This window comes from Dipodomys ordii, unplaced genomic scaffold (genome assembly GCF_000151885.1).
Source record: "Dipodomys ordii isolate 6190 unplaced genomic scaffold, Dord_2.0 Scaffold152, whole genome shotgun sequence".
NCBI lineage: Eukaryota > Metazoa > Chordata > Mammalia > Rodentia > Heteromyidae > Dipodomys > Dipodomys ordii.
In genome coordinates, this window is record NW_012267368.1 from 2,696,539 (window position 1) to 2,713,510 (window position 16,972).

A 16,972-nucleotide genomic window follows, 5' to 3' on the forward strand; every position below is an offset into this window, starting at 1 on the left:
CGTTTCCAGCCCTTCATTCTACCTACCGAGCAAGTTAATCACTCCATCGTTGTAGCAAGCAAACAGTTTGATAAGATCTTTGAAAAGAAGCATAAATGCAGCATTGATGACACCATTTGTTAGTTCGTTTGGGTGCACCTAGAAAAAAAAAGAGGAACACTGACTTTTAGGTGGATATCATCCAATGGGTATTTCCTCCCAGATCACATGAAAATGTCTCAAATGCTAAGAAGTTTGCTTATGCTCTACAAATGTTGAGTAACTTTTAGCGTAGGCTTAATGATATAAAAGATGGGTTGCCTTCGGGGCTGGGAAGTTGGCTCAGTGCGCTTGCCTTGCATGCATGAGGCCCTGGGTTCGATTCCTCAGCACCACATAAGCAAAAAGAAAAAAGCCGGAAGTGGCGCTATGGCTCAAGTGTAGAGCACTAGCCTTGAGCTGAAGAGCTGAGGGACAGTGCCCAGGCCCAGAGTTCAAGACCACGACCGGACCCCCCCCCCCACCAAAAAAAAAAGAAGACGGGTTGCCTGTGTGTTGGCTTCAATTTAGGTCAATGAAGTTAGGCCCATGCATTAAAAGACTTAGGTTCTTTCTGGTTGGCCAGTGATGCGTAGGACAGACAAAGACAGCTTTTGAACAGCTGGTCTCTTGTTAAATTTACAATATGATATTCCCCCTATCTAACCGTGTCCGTGAATGCACACAGGCCCTGGGAACCTGCAGCGACCTCCATGAACGAAGAGCAGGGGTGTGAGGACCCCTGGGCGGCATGTCACTCAGGGCTGAGAGCCAGAGCTATTCTCTCACCCAACTCAACACCAGCCCGAAAGCTGTACTTGCTCCCCGCTCCCTCAGCCTAGTTTATAGCTCCTCAGTGTGTTTTTCCCCCCTTTGTGACTTTTGTCCTTTAACTCTGAACCCTTACTAAGGTCAAAGAAAACAAAGGAAATACATGACTAAGAAGCAAAAAAAGATAAGAAAAGCAATTCATAGAAACTAAGAAAGCCCTTACTATACAATCTGCCAAAAAACAATAAAATAGATTTCTACTTCTACTGAACTCTCACAAGAGTTAAATGTAAGGACTAAAACTCAATTATAGGCTAAACCATATAATCTCATGAAAGACGTTAAGCTACTAATATTTAAAGAAAGTGTTTTAGGCAACCACTAAAGTAAAGAAAAGCTGACAATGTAAGTTAAAAATTTCCCTACAAGTGGATTTTATTTTTGTGGATCAGATTCTTTTAATTTTGAGGTAACTGTAAATTTCTATGCAATTTTTTTCTTTTCTTTTGTTTCCATTTCCTGGAGTTTGTTTCCATATTATTTTGTATGATCAGATGCACATAGGCATTGCACCTTTGTTTTATATGCAGTCAGAAGGTAACAATACAGGGAAGTCATTTCTCCTGAGGGGGATATCACGTAACACCTTTACAAAAACTGTACTTTTAGAACCATAGCTGATCCTATCACAACCAGGACATAAACAGAATGACCCTGTCAGCCACTTGCATTCTGATCTTCTAGCTTTACTTGTATTCATTTCTATTTAGTTCTATCTGGTTTGCTCATGTAGAGAGTGACAATGCTGTCATATATAGTTTGCCCAAACAAAGACAGGAGACATGAGAGGCTGGCATTGGAGGCTTTTATGCCCTGTCCCCCACACCATGTAGAGAGTGTATTCACTATCAAAGCCCAGTATAGGCCTTGCTTTAAGAGACAAAACTCACAGCCAGTGCTAAGATAAAGAAACTTTGGTGCCTACCACCAGGCCCAGGTAGTTAGTGACCTTCAGATACTGCATCCTGCAAGCAACATCCTGCTCAGAACAGGAGGTTTCCAATGACACCAGCTCAGGAATACCGCACTGATCCTTTCCCTGTCACTTTTGTATGCACCTTGTACACTGCTGGCAAAATCTGAGGGACCAGGATTCACCCAATTCATCTCACCCGGGGAGCCTGCGGTGGCTTTCTGAGCTGTAGGCCACCACTGGAGGAAAGTCACAAGTGACTTCCGGGGAGATACATACATCAAATTCCAGCAGCGCATCAATCTGTCCCTGCAGTATCGGCATGCTCTTCAGCAGCTTCTCTGGAGCCATTGTTCTCATGACGCCATCGGCCCTGTGAGATTGATGCAAACCAAAGAGAAAGCGGAAGTGAAAGATGAAGCGTCTTGGCAGGTAGGAAATTCAAGATCTCATTCACGGTCCTAAGCTGGGCCCCTCCTCCATCCCCCGCCAATCTTGCAGGAAGGATGTGAGGTATCGAGAGATTGGGGAAGGGGTGCTGTTTCCTGTCTAGACTCTGAGTCCTCTTATGCCTTCTGGATGCTCAACCAGGCTATGCCTGCTCCCATCAGCACCACACATGGGGAGAAAGTGAAGCAGACTGAATGGAGTGAAACAAACAAGAAATCTATGTGGGTGCTGGCTGATCACGCTTGTAATTCTAGCTGCACGGAAGGCTGAGATTGTTGGAATTGCTGATTGCAGCCAGCCTGAGCAGAAGAGGTTCAAAAGATCCTTTCTTGAGAAGGGATTTTCTGGAAGGGGTGGTGTGCACCTGTTACCCTGGCTCCTAGGAAACCTAGCACGGGTGGACCACACCCAGTTGTGCACCTAGGCAGAGATGAGACCCTATTTTAAAAGCAATGAGCAAAATATCAGGGCTGGAGGCACGGTTCAACAGTAAAAGCACCTGCTTAGGAAAAGCAAGGCCTTGAATTCTTTTTTATCCCAGTACTTCCAAAACAGAAGTAAGAATGGTAAAAATGTAAGTTTTCTGAAAAGTCAATTAGTTTGTTTAGGAAATCATGCCTTCAAAGTCTACAGAATGTATCGAAGTGGGAGCAGAGCTTGTGTTATTAATCACCTCCTATGACAATGCTGTCATATATAGTTTGCCCAAACAAAGACAGGAGACATGAGAGGCTGGCATTGGAGGCTTTTATGCCCTGTCCCCCACACCAACAGGGTTCTCAGGGAGACTCTGTGTCCAGTGATGCCCATGGGGGAGGCAGTACTGGGGACATCAGATGTGCCCGGTGATGCAGGTGGGCTGGTGAGGCTTCCCCTTGGGTAGGAATGCATCCTGGAGCATCCTCCGAGGTCCACACATGAGACAGAGGTCTCGAAGAGCCCGAGGCTGCAGTGGACATGAGCAATGGAGGCCACAACCATGGGAGAATCCAGAGGAAGGCCTGTGACCCAGAATCACTGCTAATGTGGAAGGGACGAAGGGGAAAAAACCCTAATTTCATGAGGCATTCAGCCACAGGAGCCTGGTTTACTTTGAATAGGTAAGTTGATATTTTTCACCACCATAATGGAAAAAGTGGTCCCAAGTTAAAGTCAGGTCATGGTTCATGTGAGTTCTTAAAACTAAAACACTCCATCTTCTGCAACACTTAGCCAGTATTTTAGACAGACAATCAGCACAAACTTCGGTTGAACACTTCCAACAAGATTCTAACATCTATTTAGAAGGAAATAAATGGCAATTAGGATTAAAAATTGAGGGTTTCTGTTTCAATGAGGTTTTTATAACCAAGAGATAATATTTTAATCAGCTCTGTGTGTGTGTGTGTGTGTGTGTGTGTGTATAGCATTCCTTTCAAAACCAGATCTCCACATCATACGGGTTCCATTTTCAGCTCAAATAAAACACTCTTCATAATCAATATACTTTTTGGGGGGAGGGGCATGGTGTATTACTGGGGCTTGAAAATCAGGACTTTGCTCATACTCTCGCTTGTTTTTTACTTCAAGGCTGGGACTCTACCACTCGAGCCACACTTCTGTTTCTCACTGTTGATTCATTAATTGGAGAAAAGACTTCTCTGCCTGGGCTGGCTCTGAACCTTGGTCCTCAGCCCCCTGAGTAGCTAGGATGACAGGCATGAGCCCGGCTGTAACCACTATCCTTTTTTAAAAAAATAAGCCTCATTAGTTTTCTACCTTTTATACTACTTAAAGGTGTTAAAATTCTATACCACATACATTCTGAGCAGCAAATCATGGACAAGGAAGTAACATATTGCAGCCTCAGACCTGTCGTGTGTATTTGTTACTTATCAAACTTCTTCAGGTGATCGCACACTGAGCCTTCATGATCAAAACCAGCTGGCCTCTATGCTGAGCTGAAGCAAGCATGCTCTGAGGGCCTGTTCTGCTCAAAGGAATGCAAGAAAGAAAAAGGAAACACACCCTTTCTTCACTCTGGCAAAGTCAAATGCCATTTGTCTATAAGAGAAAGCCTTTTCATTCAAGTATCTACTGTAGCGCCTTATGAAGGTGGACATATCGTAACCTGGGGAAGAAGAAGAGGAGATAAGATGAATCAACAACATGCTTTCAATAGTGATTTGTACTGTACACATGTTTAGCTCCCCAAGTTATCTATAGAGTTCTAGGAAGAAGTCAGTAACTGTATCAGCGGGCCTTACTGAAAAATCCTACTTTTGGGTGAAAATTCTTTTTGCATGGAGCTAAACTGATGAAGAGTTGATTTGGTATTGTCCTGTCCCCATTCAAATGTCTTGTCTGCTTTCCCCTGCACTTTTCTTGCTCATTTCATGTAATAGCCTCTTAGTATTTAATACATATTGTCATCTGATAGTGGTCTACTGTGTGAGGTGCTTGCCTTGCAGTTACAACCCTATTACTCTACAAAGAGAATTTATGACTAGAAGTACTAGAATTATTATCATTTTTACTGGCCACAGAATTTGAACTCAGGGCCTGGATGCTGTTCCTGAGCTTTATTGCCCAAGGCAAGGCTCTACCACTTAAGTCATAGCGCCAGTTCTGGGTTTTTTTTGATGGTTAATTGGAGATACGAGTCTCACAGATTTTCATGCCTGGGCTGGCTACAAACCACAATCTTCAAATCTCAACTGCCTGAGTAGGTAGGATTACAGGTGTGAGGCCCAGCGAATGGAATTAATAATTTGAATGGCATCAGGTATGGTGGCTCATGGCTATAATCTTAGGTAACTGAGAATCAGGGACTAGGGAATTGGGGTTCAATGCCAGCCCAAGCAAAAACAACAACAACCACAACAAAACCCCCCAAACAGACCTCATCTCAGCAAAAAATATATGGTCAGGGTGACACGAATCTGTTACTCTAGCCACAAAGGAGTATAAAAGAGAGAATCACAATCCAGGCCAACCTTGGCAAGGAAAGCAAAAATTTGTGAAAGCAATAGGGGCTGTTTCTGTAGTTCAAGTGATCAAGCACCCGCCTGACAAGTATACATGCCAGGCCCTGAGTTTGAATCCTAGTATCACTGATATAAAATCGATGGTTTTTTTAATTCCATTGTCCACACTATCTTCATAAACAAACTGTGGATCTAAGGAACACTGCTGCTTTCTTAGGTGAACATTTAAAATGGCAAAAGTAAATTTAATCTATGTTTTATAGGCTGAGTTATCTGTACAATCAACTATTTTACGGTTTCTTGTATATAGTATTTTATTAACCATGCAATGTACCTCTCAATTGCAATGATTTTTGGATTATTAATCACATGCAAAACTTAACAGTTTTAACAATGTATGCATATGTGTGCATACATATGCGTGTCCATACATATTTATGAATGATAAAGCTCAGGGACAGCATCTAGGCCCTGAGTTCAAGTCCCAGGGCTGACAATAATAATAATCCCAGTCATGTGTATACATACGTATGCAAATATGTATGCACACACATAATTTAAATAGTTCATGTATAATTTAAATATTCTTACCATGGGATCCACTTTTGTCCAAAAAGTTGCTGAGATTAAATAGTGTATTTCTAGAGGCCAAATACTGAATAAATCTCTGAAAAACAAATAATTAGAATTAAGCATCTGTATTCTCAAACATACTTCTAAGCCACTTCTGACTTTAAGGCAAACTTTATCGAGATTTCCATCGTGAGCCCTCTTGCCTAGTTATGGACTTCCTCTTTCTCTGACTATAACACTCAACACTACCAACTCAGCGAAGCACATGCAAACTGGGGACCTTCAACTTCACACACAACAGAAACACTGCACATTCAACCGGAATCAGTAGGTATTCCATATAAAAGGAATGATTTTATCAATATTTTCCCAAACTAAGTACTTTATGAAAGCAATTGTCTCTCAAAGGCACAAAGGACCATTTTCTATGAGGAAAATAGTCTCACTCTTTCTCCTTCCTTTAGGCTGTTGCTCACTAATAAGTTTGTACAGTATATGCATTTTAGGCACCGGTAATGATTAATAGCTCAATCTCTCTAAGACAAAGTCTAACTTAATATATTTTTTAAATAGGTAAATCAAAGATTAAAATTACACCATGGATGATATGGAAGCACAGATTCCCCCCCCCCCTTCCTTTTTGGCTCATTAGTGAAAATTCAAAGGATCTTAAATCATCACCATATTCTTCGGTTGATGTCTCCCTCCTCCACCAAAAGAGATAGCAGAGTTGCCTCATTTTACCTCATTTCCATGCACCATGAGATGATGTGTTGTCACCAAGGCTTTGAACACAACCACCCAGCTACTATTGGTTGCCCGCTCAAAGAGCGTGTCTGCCATCTGAGGGATATTAACATTGGTTTCGTTGGTTGCCTGGATCAAATCTGCAACAACAGAAGATCTTCATAAATTGTTATATTTAAAAAAAATCCCCCCTCAAACATTAACCACTTAAACCTCTTTACTAAAATGTGACTTTGAAATCACTCAGCGAACGGCCAATTAAAAAATTAAGTCAGGTGCCAGTGAATGATGCCTGAAATCTAGCTACTCAGAAGGTTGAAAGCTGGAGAATCAAGGTTAAATTATAGCCTGTGCAGAAAAGTCCATGAGGCTCCATCACCAATTAACCAGCAAAAATGGTGGACTGGAGGCCTGGTTTAAGTGACAGAACACTAGACCTGACCAAAAAAGTTGACTGAATGTATGAGATCTTGAGTTCAGGCCCCAGAAACAGCAAACACACAAAAAATAAACAGTATCTTTATATATGGACATTTTTAGTACATTATTTAACTAATGTATTTTTATTTTTTTGCAGGGACTTGAACTCATTGCATCAAACTTGCTGGCTGGCTTGCTCAGCGGATGCTCTACCACTTGAGCAATGCTTCCTGAGAGTTTTTTTCTTCTGTTCTAGAGTTTTGGAGATGGAGTTTTGAAAACTTCTCTGCCCAGGTTGGCTTTCAACCTCTGTCCTTATTTTAGCTCCTGAGAGGGTTGTATAAGCCATCAGCACTTGGCCTCACTATTAAAACTTGGCGTAAAAATAGCTTTTCAACTGAATTCTCTTCTACCTCTTCCTGAATTTTATATTTGCTAATATTGGGGCCTTTTTTGTGCAAATGATGAACTGCAGGAGAGCTAAGCCTCCTGCTCCAAGCACAATGTCTCAAATGTAGCTGTCTAGGCTAACTATACCACCATGTGGGAGAAAAACATAAACATATTTTTGAGACAGGTGTGCTTCCCTTGGATATTAATATTCAAATATGTTGGTAGATATAGTTTCTAGACTAGGAGCAAATAGTATGTTCATCAAAGCTCTTGTAGAATACAAAGCCAGTGTTAAGTTCTGATAATTTTGACCTGAGTTTCTAAGACAGCATGGTCCGTATCTTCACATGAGTACAACTCCAGGTGATTGGGGTTTCATAAAGTTCCAATAGGGCATTCTCAGAGTTCAGAAGATGTGCTGAGTGTGCAATATGTTAGCTGGTGCTCAGGAGCAGAAGCTGAGTCACGCTGGGATGGGGTGCACAGCACAGCTGACTGCTTCAGAGCAGGAGGCCTCACCTACCCGCCAGAGACCCACAGGAGGCTCTGCAACGCCCCTTCCCCCTCCCCCCATCCCTCCCCCCCCCCCCCCCCCCCCCCCCCCCCCCCCCCCCCCCCCCCGGCTCAAACTCACTCTCGCACACACACACACACACACCCACTGGTAACATGCGAGCTGCACACCTGATCCATGCGTTTCTCTATTTCACAATACATAAGGCTTACAAATGGATGAGCTAGCCCTCAAGCAATTTTTAGTGCTTGGACTGAAGGCTAGGTATCATTGTTCCAAACCAAACCAGGCTTATACTTCTGATTGGTATGTACTTCAAAATTGCAGTCATCATCCTTATCCTGACTATAACACTAATTCCCCCCATACAATATGTTCCCCATCATTTTTCTTTTGTTGCATTCCTTATGTCCTTCAGCCAGCATTCCCTGATCCTTTCCAAGCCTCACCTGACTCCCTGCACTTGGAAATCGTTTCACTACTAGTTCTGACTAATGCACAAGCACCACACCCAAACACCTAGAAGACGGAAACACATGCCAGCGCTTGTCTCCTGGGCAGTGACCCCAAAGCCTGCACACCATAAATGCTTACTGAGCAAATGAACACGAAGCACACTTCACCCAGAGACATAAGCAGGCTTTGGAAACAGAGAAATCTGTGTCATCATACTGTTGCTAACATGATATCGTGGCACTGTATTTGATTTGAAATTCTGTGCCAGTCCCAAAGTCTTCTGTTCTATTGTTTATTGAACTCCAAGGTGAAGATATAGGGGAGATGAGAGAGGATCAGACAACACTAAAATCTCTCCGGGAGACAAGAGGAGAAAAGCAACACAGTAGAGCAGAAAGCCCAGACCAGAACCCAGCGCAGCCCTGACCAGATGAGTAATTCCAGGCAGATTATTTGATGTCTTTGCCTCAAGCATCATTTTTAAAATGGGTAACAATTACTACCTTTCAGAATGCTACCAAGACCACAAACTATCTGTAAGTGCTCAAAGTAACTTTTTGTAAGTTCTGTTGCAGGCATATTACATTTTGAGAATTTAGGGTGAGGGTGGTATTAGGAAATTCTGATTGGGACCCTGAAGTAATCTATAAAATAGGGCAGGAGTGAGGACTTTTCTTGGGAGTGGTACTGGGGATCGAACTCAGGACCTTGTACTTGCTAAAAAAAAAGTGCTGTACCAGTTGAGCCGTGTCCTAGTTTGTCAGATAAGTTTTCTTGCTGACATTGCACAGGCTGGCTTTGGACCCGTGTTCTCCTTCTTCTACTTTCCAAACAGCTGGGATCACAGGCACCCAATACCACATCAGGGCTGGCAAGAACATTTTAAACACAAAAACAGATACATGCAAAGAATGGATCCTTAAGAGCCGTGTGTTTGGAGAGCCGTGGCGGTTGGTGAGGAGTGGGTGGGAGAATGGCCAGTGAGGACTGTCCATGTCACACTGAAGAATGTCACTTCTTCCTATGGACAAAGGAGCCCATTTTAGTCTTTTAGGAAAAAATTACCAAGTAGAATTGTCTTTTTGCCAAGCACCAGTGGCTGGTGCCTGTCATCCTAGCTACTCAGGAGGCTGAGATGTGAGAATCGCAGCTCGATGCCAGCCTGGGCAGGAAAGTCTATGAGACTCTTATCTTCAATTAACCACTAAAAAATCGGGAGTGGTGCTGTGGCTTAAATGGTAGAGTGCTAGCTTTGAGTAAAAACACTCAGGGACAGGGCCCAGGCCCTGAGTTCTACTCCATGACCAACTTAAAAAAAAAGAAAAAGAAAAAGATTTGGCTTTTACTGTCAACTACCTTATAAAATGCATACTAAACACAATCGGCAAGACACAGCAGAAGCACAAGTCAAGAACCATCGATCTCTGCATGAAAAGTATACCAGAAGATAGAAAGACAGGAAGCCAGGCAGCCCAGCTGAGCTGAGCTGAGCTGGAATGGGGAAGAGCAGCAGAGATTGCAAAGGAGAGACAGGAGCTTTAGAGGAACTGGACTCACAGGTGGGCAGGTGAACCTGAAATCTGCCAGCCGGATTTCTGCTTGGAGGCAGGGGTCCAGCCAACGCTATTTTTGGAAGTTGGCCTCAGGTGGACCTATACTATTTTAGAGATGATAAACTTCAAAGTGCTGTTGGAGATAGAAGTGGCGAGGTCTGATAGGGAAGCAGAAACATGCTGAAGTGGAAATGTTCTGAAGCATTTTGGTCCATATACAAATCTGGGAGTTATCAGCAATCAAATGGGAACTGGAGTTATGAGAAGAGAGAGGTCACATAAAAAGAAAAGTGTGTATCAGAGCAAAGCTAAGCAGGACCAGCATGGGTGATGAAAATGGAAGAAAGTGAATAAAAGAACAAAGTGATACAGAGGAGCCCAGAGAAGTGGAACAATGGATTAATTAAAGAGAACTTTAAGACGTTCAAGAAGAAATTCGAAGTCCCCAGAGCCAAACACTGCCCACAGTCCTGTTTGTCTGAAACAGAACCGACATGCCAGGCTGAACAGACTTGTGGGCTTGACATCAGGAGGAGGAAGGGTCCAAGGGAAAGGCTGTGTGTTGTTTAAAGATGGGTGGTATTTAAGCATGTTTCAGGTCAAATAGAAAAGGTCACAAAGAGGGGAGGGCTAACGTCTGGAAAAATCTAGAGGCAGGATGCGCTGTAGAACCCAGGGCTTAGAGGTCGAGGCCACAGAATGAGGGTGGATAAGAAGGTGTGCTGTAGAGAGAGAAGAAGCCATTATTCTTCTGAAAAAGAATGTCTTCCTGGAGGCAGTGAAGTGTGTTCATGCTACCAAACCATCCTCAGTATGAGTTTTTCCTGGAGAGGAGACGGTCTCGCTGTCTACTCGGACTGGCCTGTACCCTCAGGCTCCAGGGATCCTCTCTCTGGCCTGAGCCTCCCAAAGCAGCAGGGACTAGAAGTGTGAGTCACTTTACCGGGCTATGGTCATCTTTATGTGACAGGTTGCCAAGCTACAGCTTGCTCAGAAAATCAGGCATGCTTCTTCTTTTCCTAATGTCTTCCTTGCATACAGACGGCCATGTTTGCTCTGAGCTCAACTGAGCCCACACAGATGCAGTGACACAGCTATCACAGCTCACTCCCCAGACTTGCTGCTTTCAGTTATTTTCCATGTAGCCCATGAGTTTTGTGTAAATCAACCTTCAGTGATCCTCCTACTTCTCTACCTCAAGTGTCACCAGGATTACATGCACACACAGCTTTCTGATTCAGTGGGGTCTCCCTAACTTCTTTCCTTGGCTGGCCTCGTACTGCTGTCCTCCAGATCTCTGCCTCCAGTGTAGGTGTGAGCCATCATACCTCGCTTTCCCAGCCGGAATTCTGAATGTAGTAAATATTTCATGTAAACAAAAGCACTTTAGAGTCCCTCAATTACTTAAGAGTAGAAAGGAGTCCTGAGGCTGGTTTGTGAACTATAATTTTTTATACCTACATACAAACAGAAGAGCTCAGTTGTCGGCTATGCACACATTTATTTTGAGATGTTTTAACCTAGAGATAGCATCCATTTATGTTCTCTCTAGAGTATACATTTTCTTTCCTTTTCCTTTTTCTTTTTCTTTTTGTTGGTCGTAGGACCTGACCTCTAGGCCTGGGCACTATGCCTCAGCTCTTTAGCTCAAGGCTAGTGCCCTACCACTTGAGCCACAGTGCTGCTTCTGGCTTTTTCTGCTTATGTGGTGCTAAAGAATCAAACCTAGGGCCTCATGCATGCAAGGCAAGCACTCTACCACTGAGCCACCTTTCCAGCCCCTAGAGTATACATTTTTCTCCTGCTCTACTTCCTCATCAAACTGTTTCTGCTTAAATAATTTCAAGACATTAAACAAAAATATAACTATAAGTATTCAGAACAAATTCTTGAGAATTGAGAGTCTAAATGCTCTTTATGGAAGAAATACAATGCTCTATATTTGAAGTCTTAAGCATTCAAAGTTTTAATTGAATTTAGGAATATGTATTCTTTTGAAAGTCAGCTTTATAAAAGTACAGATAACAAGCTGGGCATATATGCTATTTGATAAGTTTTGACAAACACGCAATCGTCAATCTATCACCCACATCAAGGTCATGAGCTTCTGCAGTACCTGATGATTTATCCACGCCTGTCAAGCGCCTCCTCGCATTCTCTTCCTCCCTCCCCTCCATCCCTTACCAGCTACCAATATGCTTTCAATCAATACAAATCAATCTGCATTTTCTAAATTTCACCTAAGGAGAATCAAACCATTGTTTGTAGTGAGGAAGAGGGATCTGAATGCTTTCAGCCAGCATAACTTGAGATCTGACCGTGTTACTGCACCTAACCATGAGAGAGCACAGAAAAAGTTTTCTTATTTACCTATTAATGCACATCATCTGGGGTTATTCCAGTTTGGGCTATTACACATCCATCTGCTTTGAACATTTATATAGTTACTTGTATGTAGATGGGAGTGTACTTTTATTTCCCTTGGGTAATTTCCTAGAAGAGTATTTGTTGTCATTATTGATTACTTATTTATTTATATTGTAAAGGTGATGTACAGAGTGGTTACAGTTATATAAGTCAGGTATTGAGTACATTTCTTTTTCATTCTCTGAACTCAGGGCCTTCCTCATGCAAGGGAGTCAGGTGCTCTACCATTTGAACCACGTCTCCAGCCCTGCTTCCAAATTAGACTGTCCTCCATAGCAAGGATAATGAGTGCACATCAAGCTTTCCATTGGCTGGGATGGGTTCCTGCAAACTCTGTTGCCTGGCCAACAGTGGTCCTCCTTACCTCATATCCCAAGTCACGAGAATGACAGGGCATTTGCCGCTGAGCCCGCTTGGCCATTTATTTATAGTTCACCTTAAGAAATGACTTACAGACCAGGCACAGTGGCTTACTCCTGTAATTCCAGCTGCTTGGATGACAGATCAGAAGGACTGTGATCCGAGGATAGCCAAGATTAAAAAGTTAGTGAGATCGCCCATCCCCACCTCATCTGTGTCCAATAGTAAACCAGGCCTGGTGGGCTCTGCCTGTGCTCCCATTCACAAGGACGGCCGTAAGTAAAGGGGTCATGGTACAGGCTGCCTGCGCAGAAATTCAAGATCCTGTTAGAAAACAGTGAAGTCAAAGAGGCCTGGGCACTGAGCTCAAGGTGTACAATGTCTGTCTAGCAAGCCTGAGGCTCTCAGTTCTAACACAGAACTATAATAATAATTATAACAACAACAACAACAATACTCCCAAAGTATTTCTACCAAGTATGTTCCCACCAGCAGTATAGTCATGGTTCAATTATTATTGATCTTTGCCAAAATTTGACAATGGTCTCTTATACTTTTTCTTTTTGCCATTCTTTTTTTTTTTTTGCCAGTACTGGGGCTTGAACTCAGGGCCTGGGCACTATCCTTGAGCTTCTTTTGCTCAAGGCTAGCACTCTGCCACCTGGGCCACAGTGCCACTTCTTGCTTTTTCTTTATGTGGTACTGAGGAATTGAATCCAGAGCTTCATGCATGCTAGGCAAGCACTCTACCACTAAAGCACATTCCCAGCCCCTTTTTGCCATTCTTAACAAGTATGTTGTCCAATCCCATGATAGTTTCTGTGTGCCTTTCCCCGAGTGAACAAAAACATCATTTACTTGGCTTTCATTTAGTTTGTCATTTATTTCAGGCAGAAAAGTGAACACAGATTCTCTCTCTCTCTCTCTCTTTTAACTCTAGCTTGCTTTAGAGTCTAAGTCTCTCTCTTTGGTAGTTTCAAGCAATTGAAAATTTCTTTCAAACACCCTTCTGAGGTAAGATAATTCATCCATAGGAGAATGAAATAAATGAGTATAACTGGGAAGACAGCTTTAACTTTTAGGAGTTGTACATAATTATTCACTAATTGAGACTAGCAACAAACCTGTACAGCCCTAAAATGCGGCGTGACCTGCACTCTCCAGTACCATGTGAGGCTGATAACCACACAGGCTGGGTGTCCAGTTGGCTCTCCATGGCCCGTGAAACCCCCTGCATGGATTGCTATGTCATCTCTTCTCTGAATCATATCCTGCTCACCTAGAAGCGTTTGTAGAAAACTAACTGCTCCAAAGCACTCAGTCCACTGAGCCTGGCTTCTCCCGGGCCTCCTGCTGTCCACTGAAATAAATACAAACACCTCAAGTATAGATCTTATACCTTATACTTACGCCTTGAGCATGAGACCTTTACTTAGATCGTAAGTATAAGGTGTAAACCTATACTTTACCTCACGGATAAGGCTTTCATTAGAAGTCTCAGCTACTGTCCTGATCTTTTCAAATCCACAAACTGTGTTCCAACAACATGGACACCTTTTCACGCTCTTCTTGTCATGAAGAATTTCTCCGTTATCACCACCTATGCCGATGAGCTCTCAATATTCTGCCAGGCGGGAGTCTTTTCTGACCTTTTCTTCAAGGGGAAAGGGTGGCTGATCTTCCCTTTTATTCAGGGCAGGACAAAGGACTAGGAGTCACAAACCTAGTTCATGACCCAGCTTTGCTACTTATGGACAAGTCAATTTGACCATTCTGTGCCTCTGGTTTTACACCAAGCAATGAGGATAACATTAATTACTACCTTATATACTGTATACTTTGAGGCTCTTATTACACAGAATCGTAATTATTAGTTTACATATGTCTGTTCTCCATGCAGCTCCAGGTCTACCGAGGTAAGAATGAAGTAACATCCGACCACAGGCTCCGGCTATAAACCAATCATATTCAGACAACTAGTACTAGCTTATCTGTATCAAGTTAAGATAATTTTATACTAAAGCTAGTGGCAGGTATTAGAGATCATTTTTCAGTAGTCTTTGTTGTCACAATTAAATCAGCAAGGTAGAAATGATTTAGTTTCCATTAAATTGTCAAAGATACATTAAACAGCAAGTGAGTTCAGAAAGGCATCTTCTATACCATTCAAAACTCCACCCCTGGGGCTGGGAAAGTGGCTCAGTGGTAGAGTGCTTGCCTTGCATGCATGAGACCCTGGGTTTGATTCCTCAGCATCACAGAAGCAGAAAAAGCTGGAAGTGGTGCTGTGACTCAAGCGATAGAGTGTTAGCCTTGAGCTGAAGAGTTGAGGGACAGTGCTCAGACCCAGAGTTCAGGCCCCATGACTGACCAAAAAAATAAATAAACAAAAATAAAACAAAAAACAAAAAACAAAAACAAAAACCTCCACCCTTAAGTAAAACTCCACTTAGACTGAAGGCCAGTAGAGAGAAGGAAGATGAGCTGTTCTTTTATCATCTAATTATCTTCTTAACTGTTTTTGGTGTTTTTTTTTTTTTTTACAAAAGCGAATGGAAAACTATACTCCAAGTCCAGTGGCTATTATTCATTTCTTAAACACTTCTGCAACATCATAGCCATTTGTAATATTTAAAATCCTCCTTCCCTTCTCTCCTCTCCTCTTCTCTCCCGTCTGTTATGGACTGAATGTTCATGTCCCCTACAAAGTCCAAATATTGAAATGTGAACTCCTAATGTCACAGTATTTGGAGGTCTGGCTTTTGGCTGGTGATTACCCTGAGTGCAGAGCCATGATGAAGGGATTGGTGCCTTTATAAAAGAGAGCCCGGAAAGCCCTTCAGTTCCTTCTGCTCCAGAGTGGGTGGGGGAAATGGTGCGAAGCCAGCAGTCTGAAATCTAGAAGAAAGCCTTCACCAAATCTGGCCATGCTGTACATACTATATACACTACACATGCCACACATGCTATACACAACACATGCTACAATCGCTATATACCCCATACACACTATATACCCTATGTATAGCATGCACTGTACATACTATACATGCACTACACCCTATACATGCTATACATCCTATATATGCTGTACACCCTATACACACAACACACCCTACATGCCCTACATATACTATACACCCTATACACCCTATATGCCCTATTACACTCTATACCCTATACACACAACACAGCCTATGTACCCTATATACACTATATACCCTATACACTCTATACACCCTATCACACTACATACCCTATACATCCTATATACACTATACATGCTATACACCCTACCCACTGTACACGTTGTACACACTATACACACTGTGCATACTATACATGCAATATACCCTATATATCCTAAATACACTATACATCCATACACAGTACATAGCCTATATACCCTATATACACTATATACCTATACACACTATATATCCTTCATTCTGTACATGATATAAACATTAGACTATATACCCTATGCACACTACACACCCTATATAAGCTATATATATACTCTATGCATACATGTTATACACACTATACACCCTATAACGCTATACACATTATACACCTACACATTGTTCATGCTATACATACTATAGAAACTATATAGACCATACACCCTATAATCCCCCACTACATACCCTATTTACTCTATACTCCCTGTATACCCTATACATTCTATATATGCTATATACCCAATACATGTGATACACACTATATACTCTATATATACTACATATATAAACTATACACACTATACACCCTACACATGCTATACACCCCATATACCTATATACACTATACAACATATACACATTATATTATATATACACCCTCTGTATGCTATACACACTACACACCCTATATATACTATATACACTATAAACCCAATACACATTATACACCCTACACATACTATGCATACTCTACATCCCAGACACCCTATACATACTATACATACTTCCAGACAAATGAACTGTATGAAGTCCATTTCTGTCATTTATAAGCCATCCCTAACCCTCCATAACTAACAGTTCTTTCTTTCTCCCTCCCTGCTTCCCTGCCTGCCTATCCATTAACCATGTCAGATGGTTCAAACACACATACGCTTCAAAACAAGAACAGATCCTTTCGATGTGGACAACAAAATGAATAATGACACAGATGAATCAGAAGCTTTCTTCTTGGGATCAGCATGAGTGAGAGGCAGTACTGTGGGCTCCCCACCAGCCATTTCCCTTCTCTCCCGCAGGAGAAGAATGCCCAGCTCATCCCTGCTCGTCTGTCAGCATTATAAATACGTCAGAATCACGTCACCTCGGCTTTGCCAGTAGCTACATGC

At 42.3% G+C, this 16,972-nt stretch overlaps 1 protein-coding gene across 3 annotated transcripts in view; it reads right to left on the bottom strand.

The window, feature by feature from the left end:
- The window catches only part of Snap91 (synaptosomal-associated protein, 91kDa), a 113,254-nt gene that overhangs the window by 63,804 nt on the left and 32,478 nt on the right, over positions 1-16,972 (bottom strand). For all 3 annotated transcript variants that reach the window (XM_013032288.1, XM_013032287.1, XM_013032286.1), the window contains exons 2-6: positions 6,496-6,638; positions 5,770-5,845; positions 4,220-4,322; positions 2,042-2,135; positions 27-138 (exon numbers count right to left, since the gene is read on the bottom strand). In XM_013032288.1, coding sequence (XP_012887742.1) covers positions 27-138; positions 2,042-2,135; positions 4,220-4,322; positions 5,770-5,845; positions 6,496-6,638 — 528 coding nt within the window. The remainder of the gene's footprint in view (positions 1-26; positions 139-2,041; positions 2,136-4,219; positions 4,323-5,769; positions 5,846-6,495; positions 6,639-16,972) is intronic.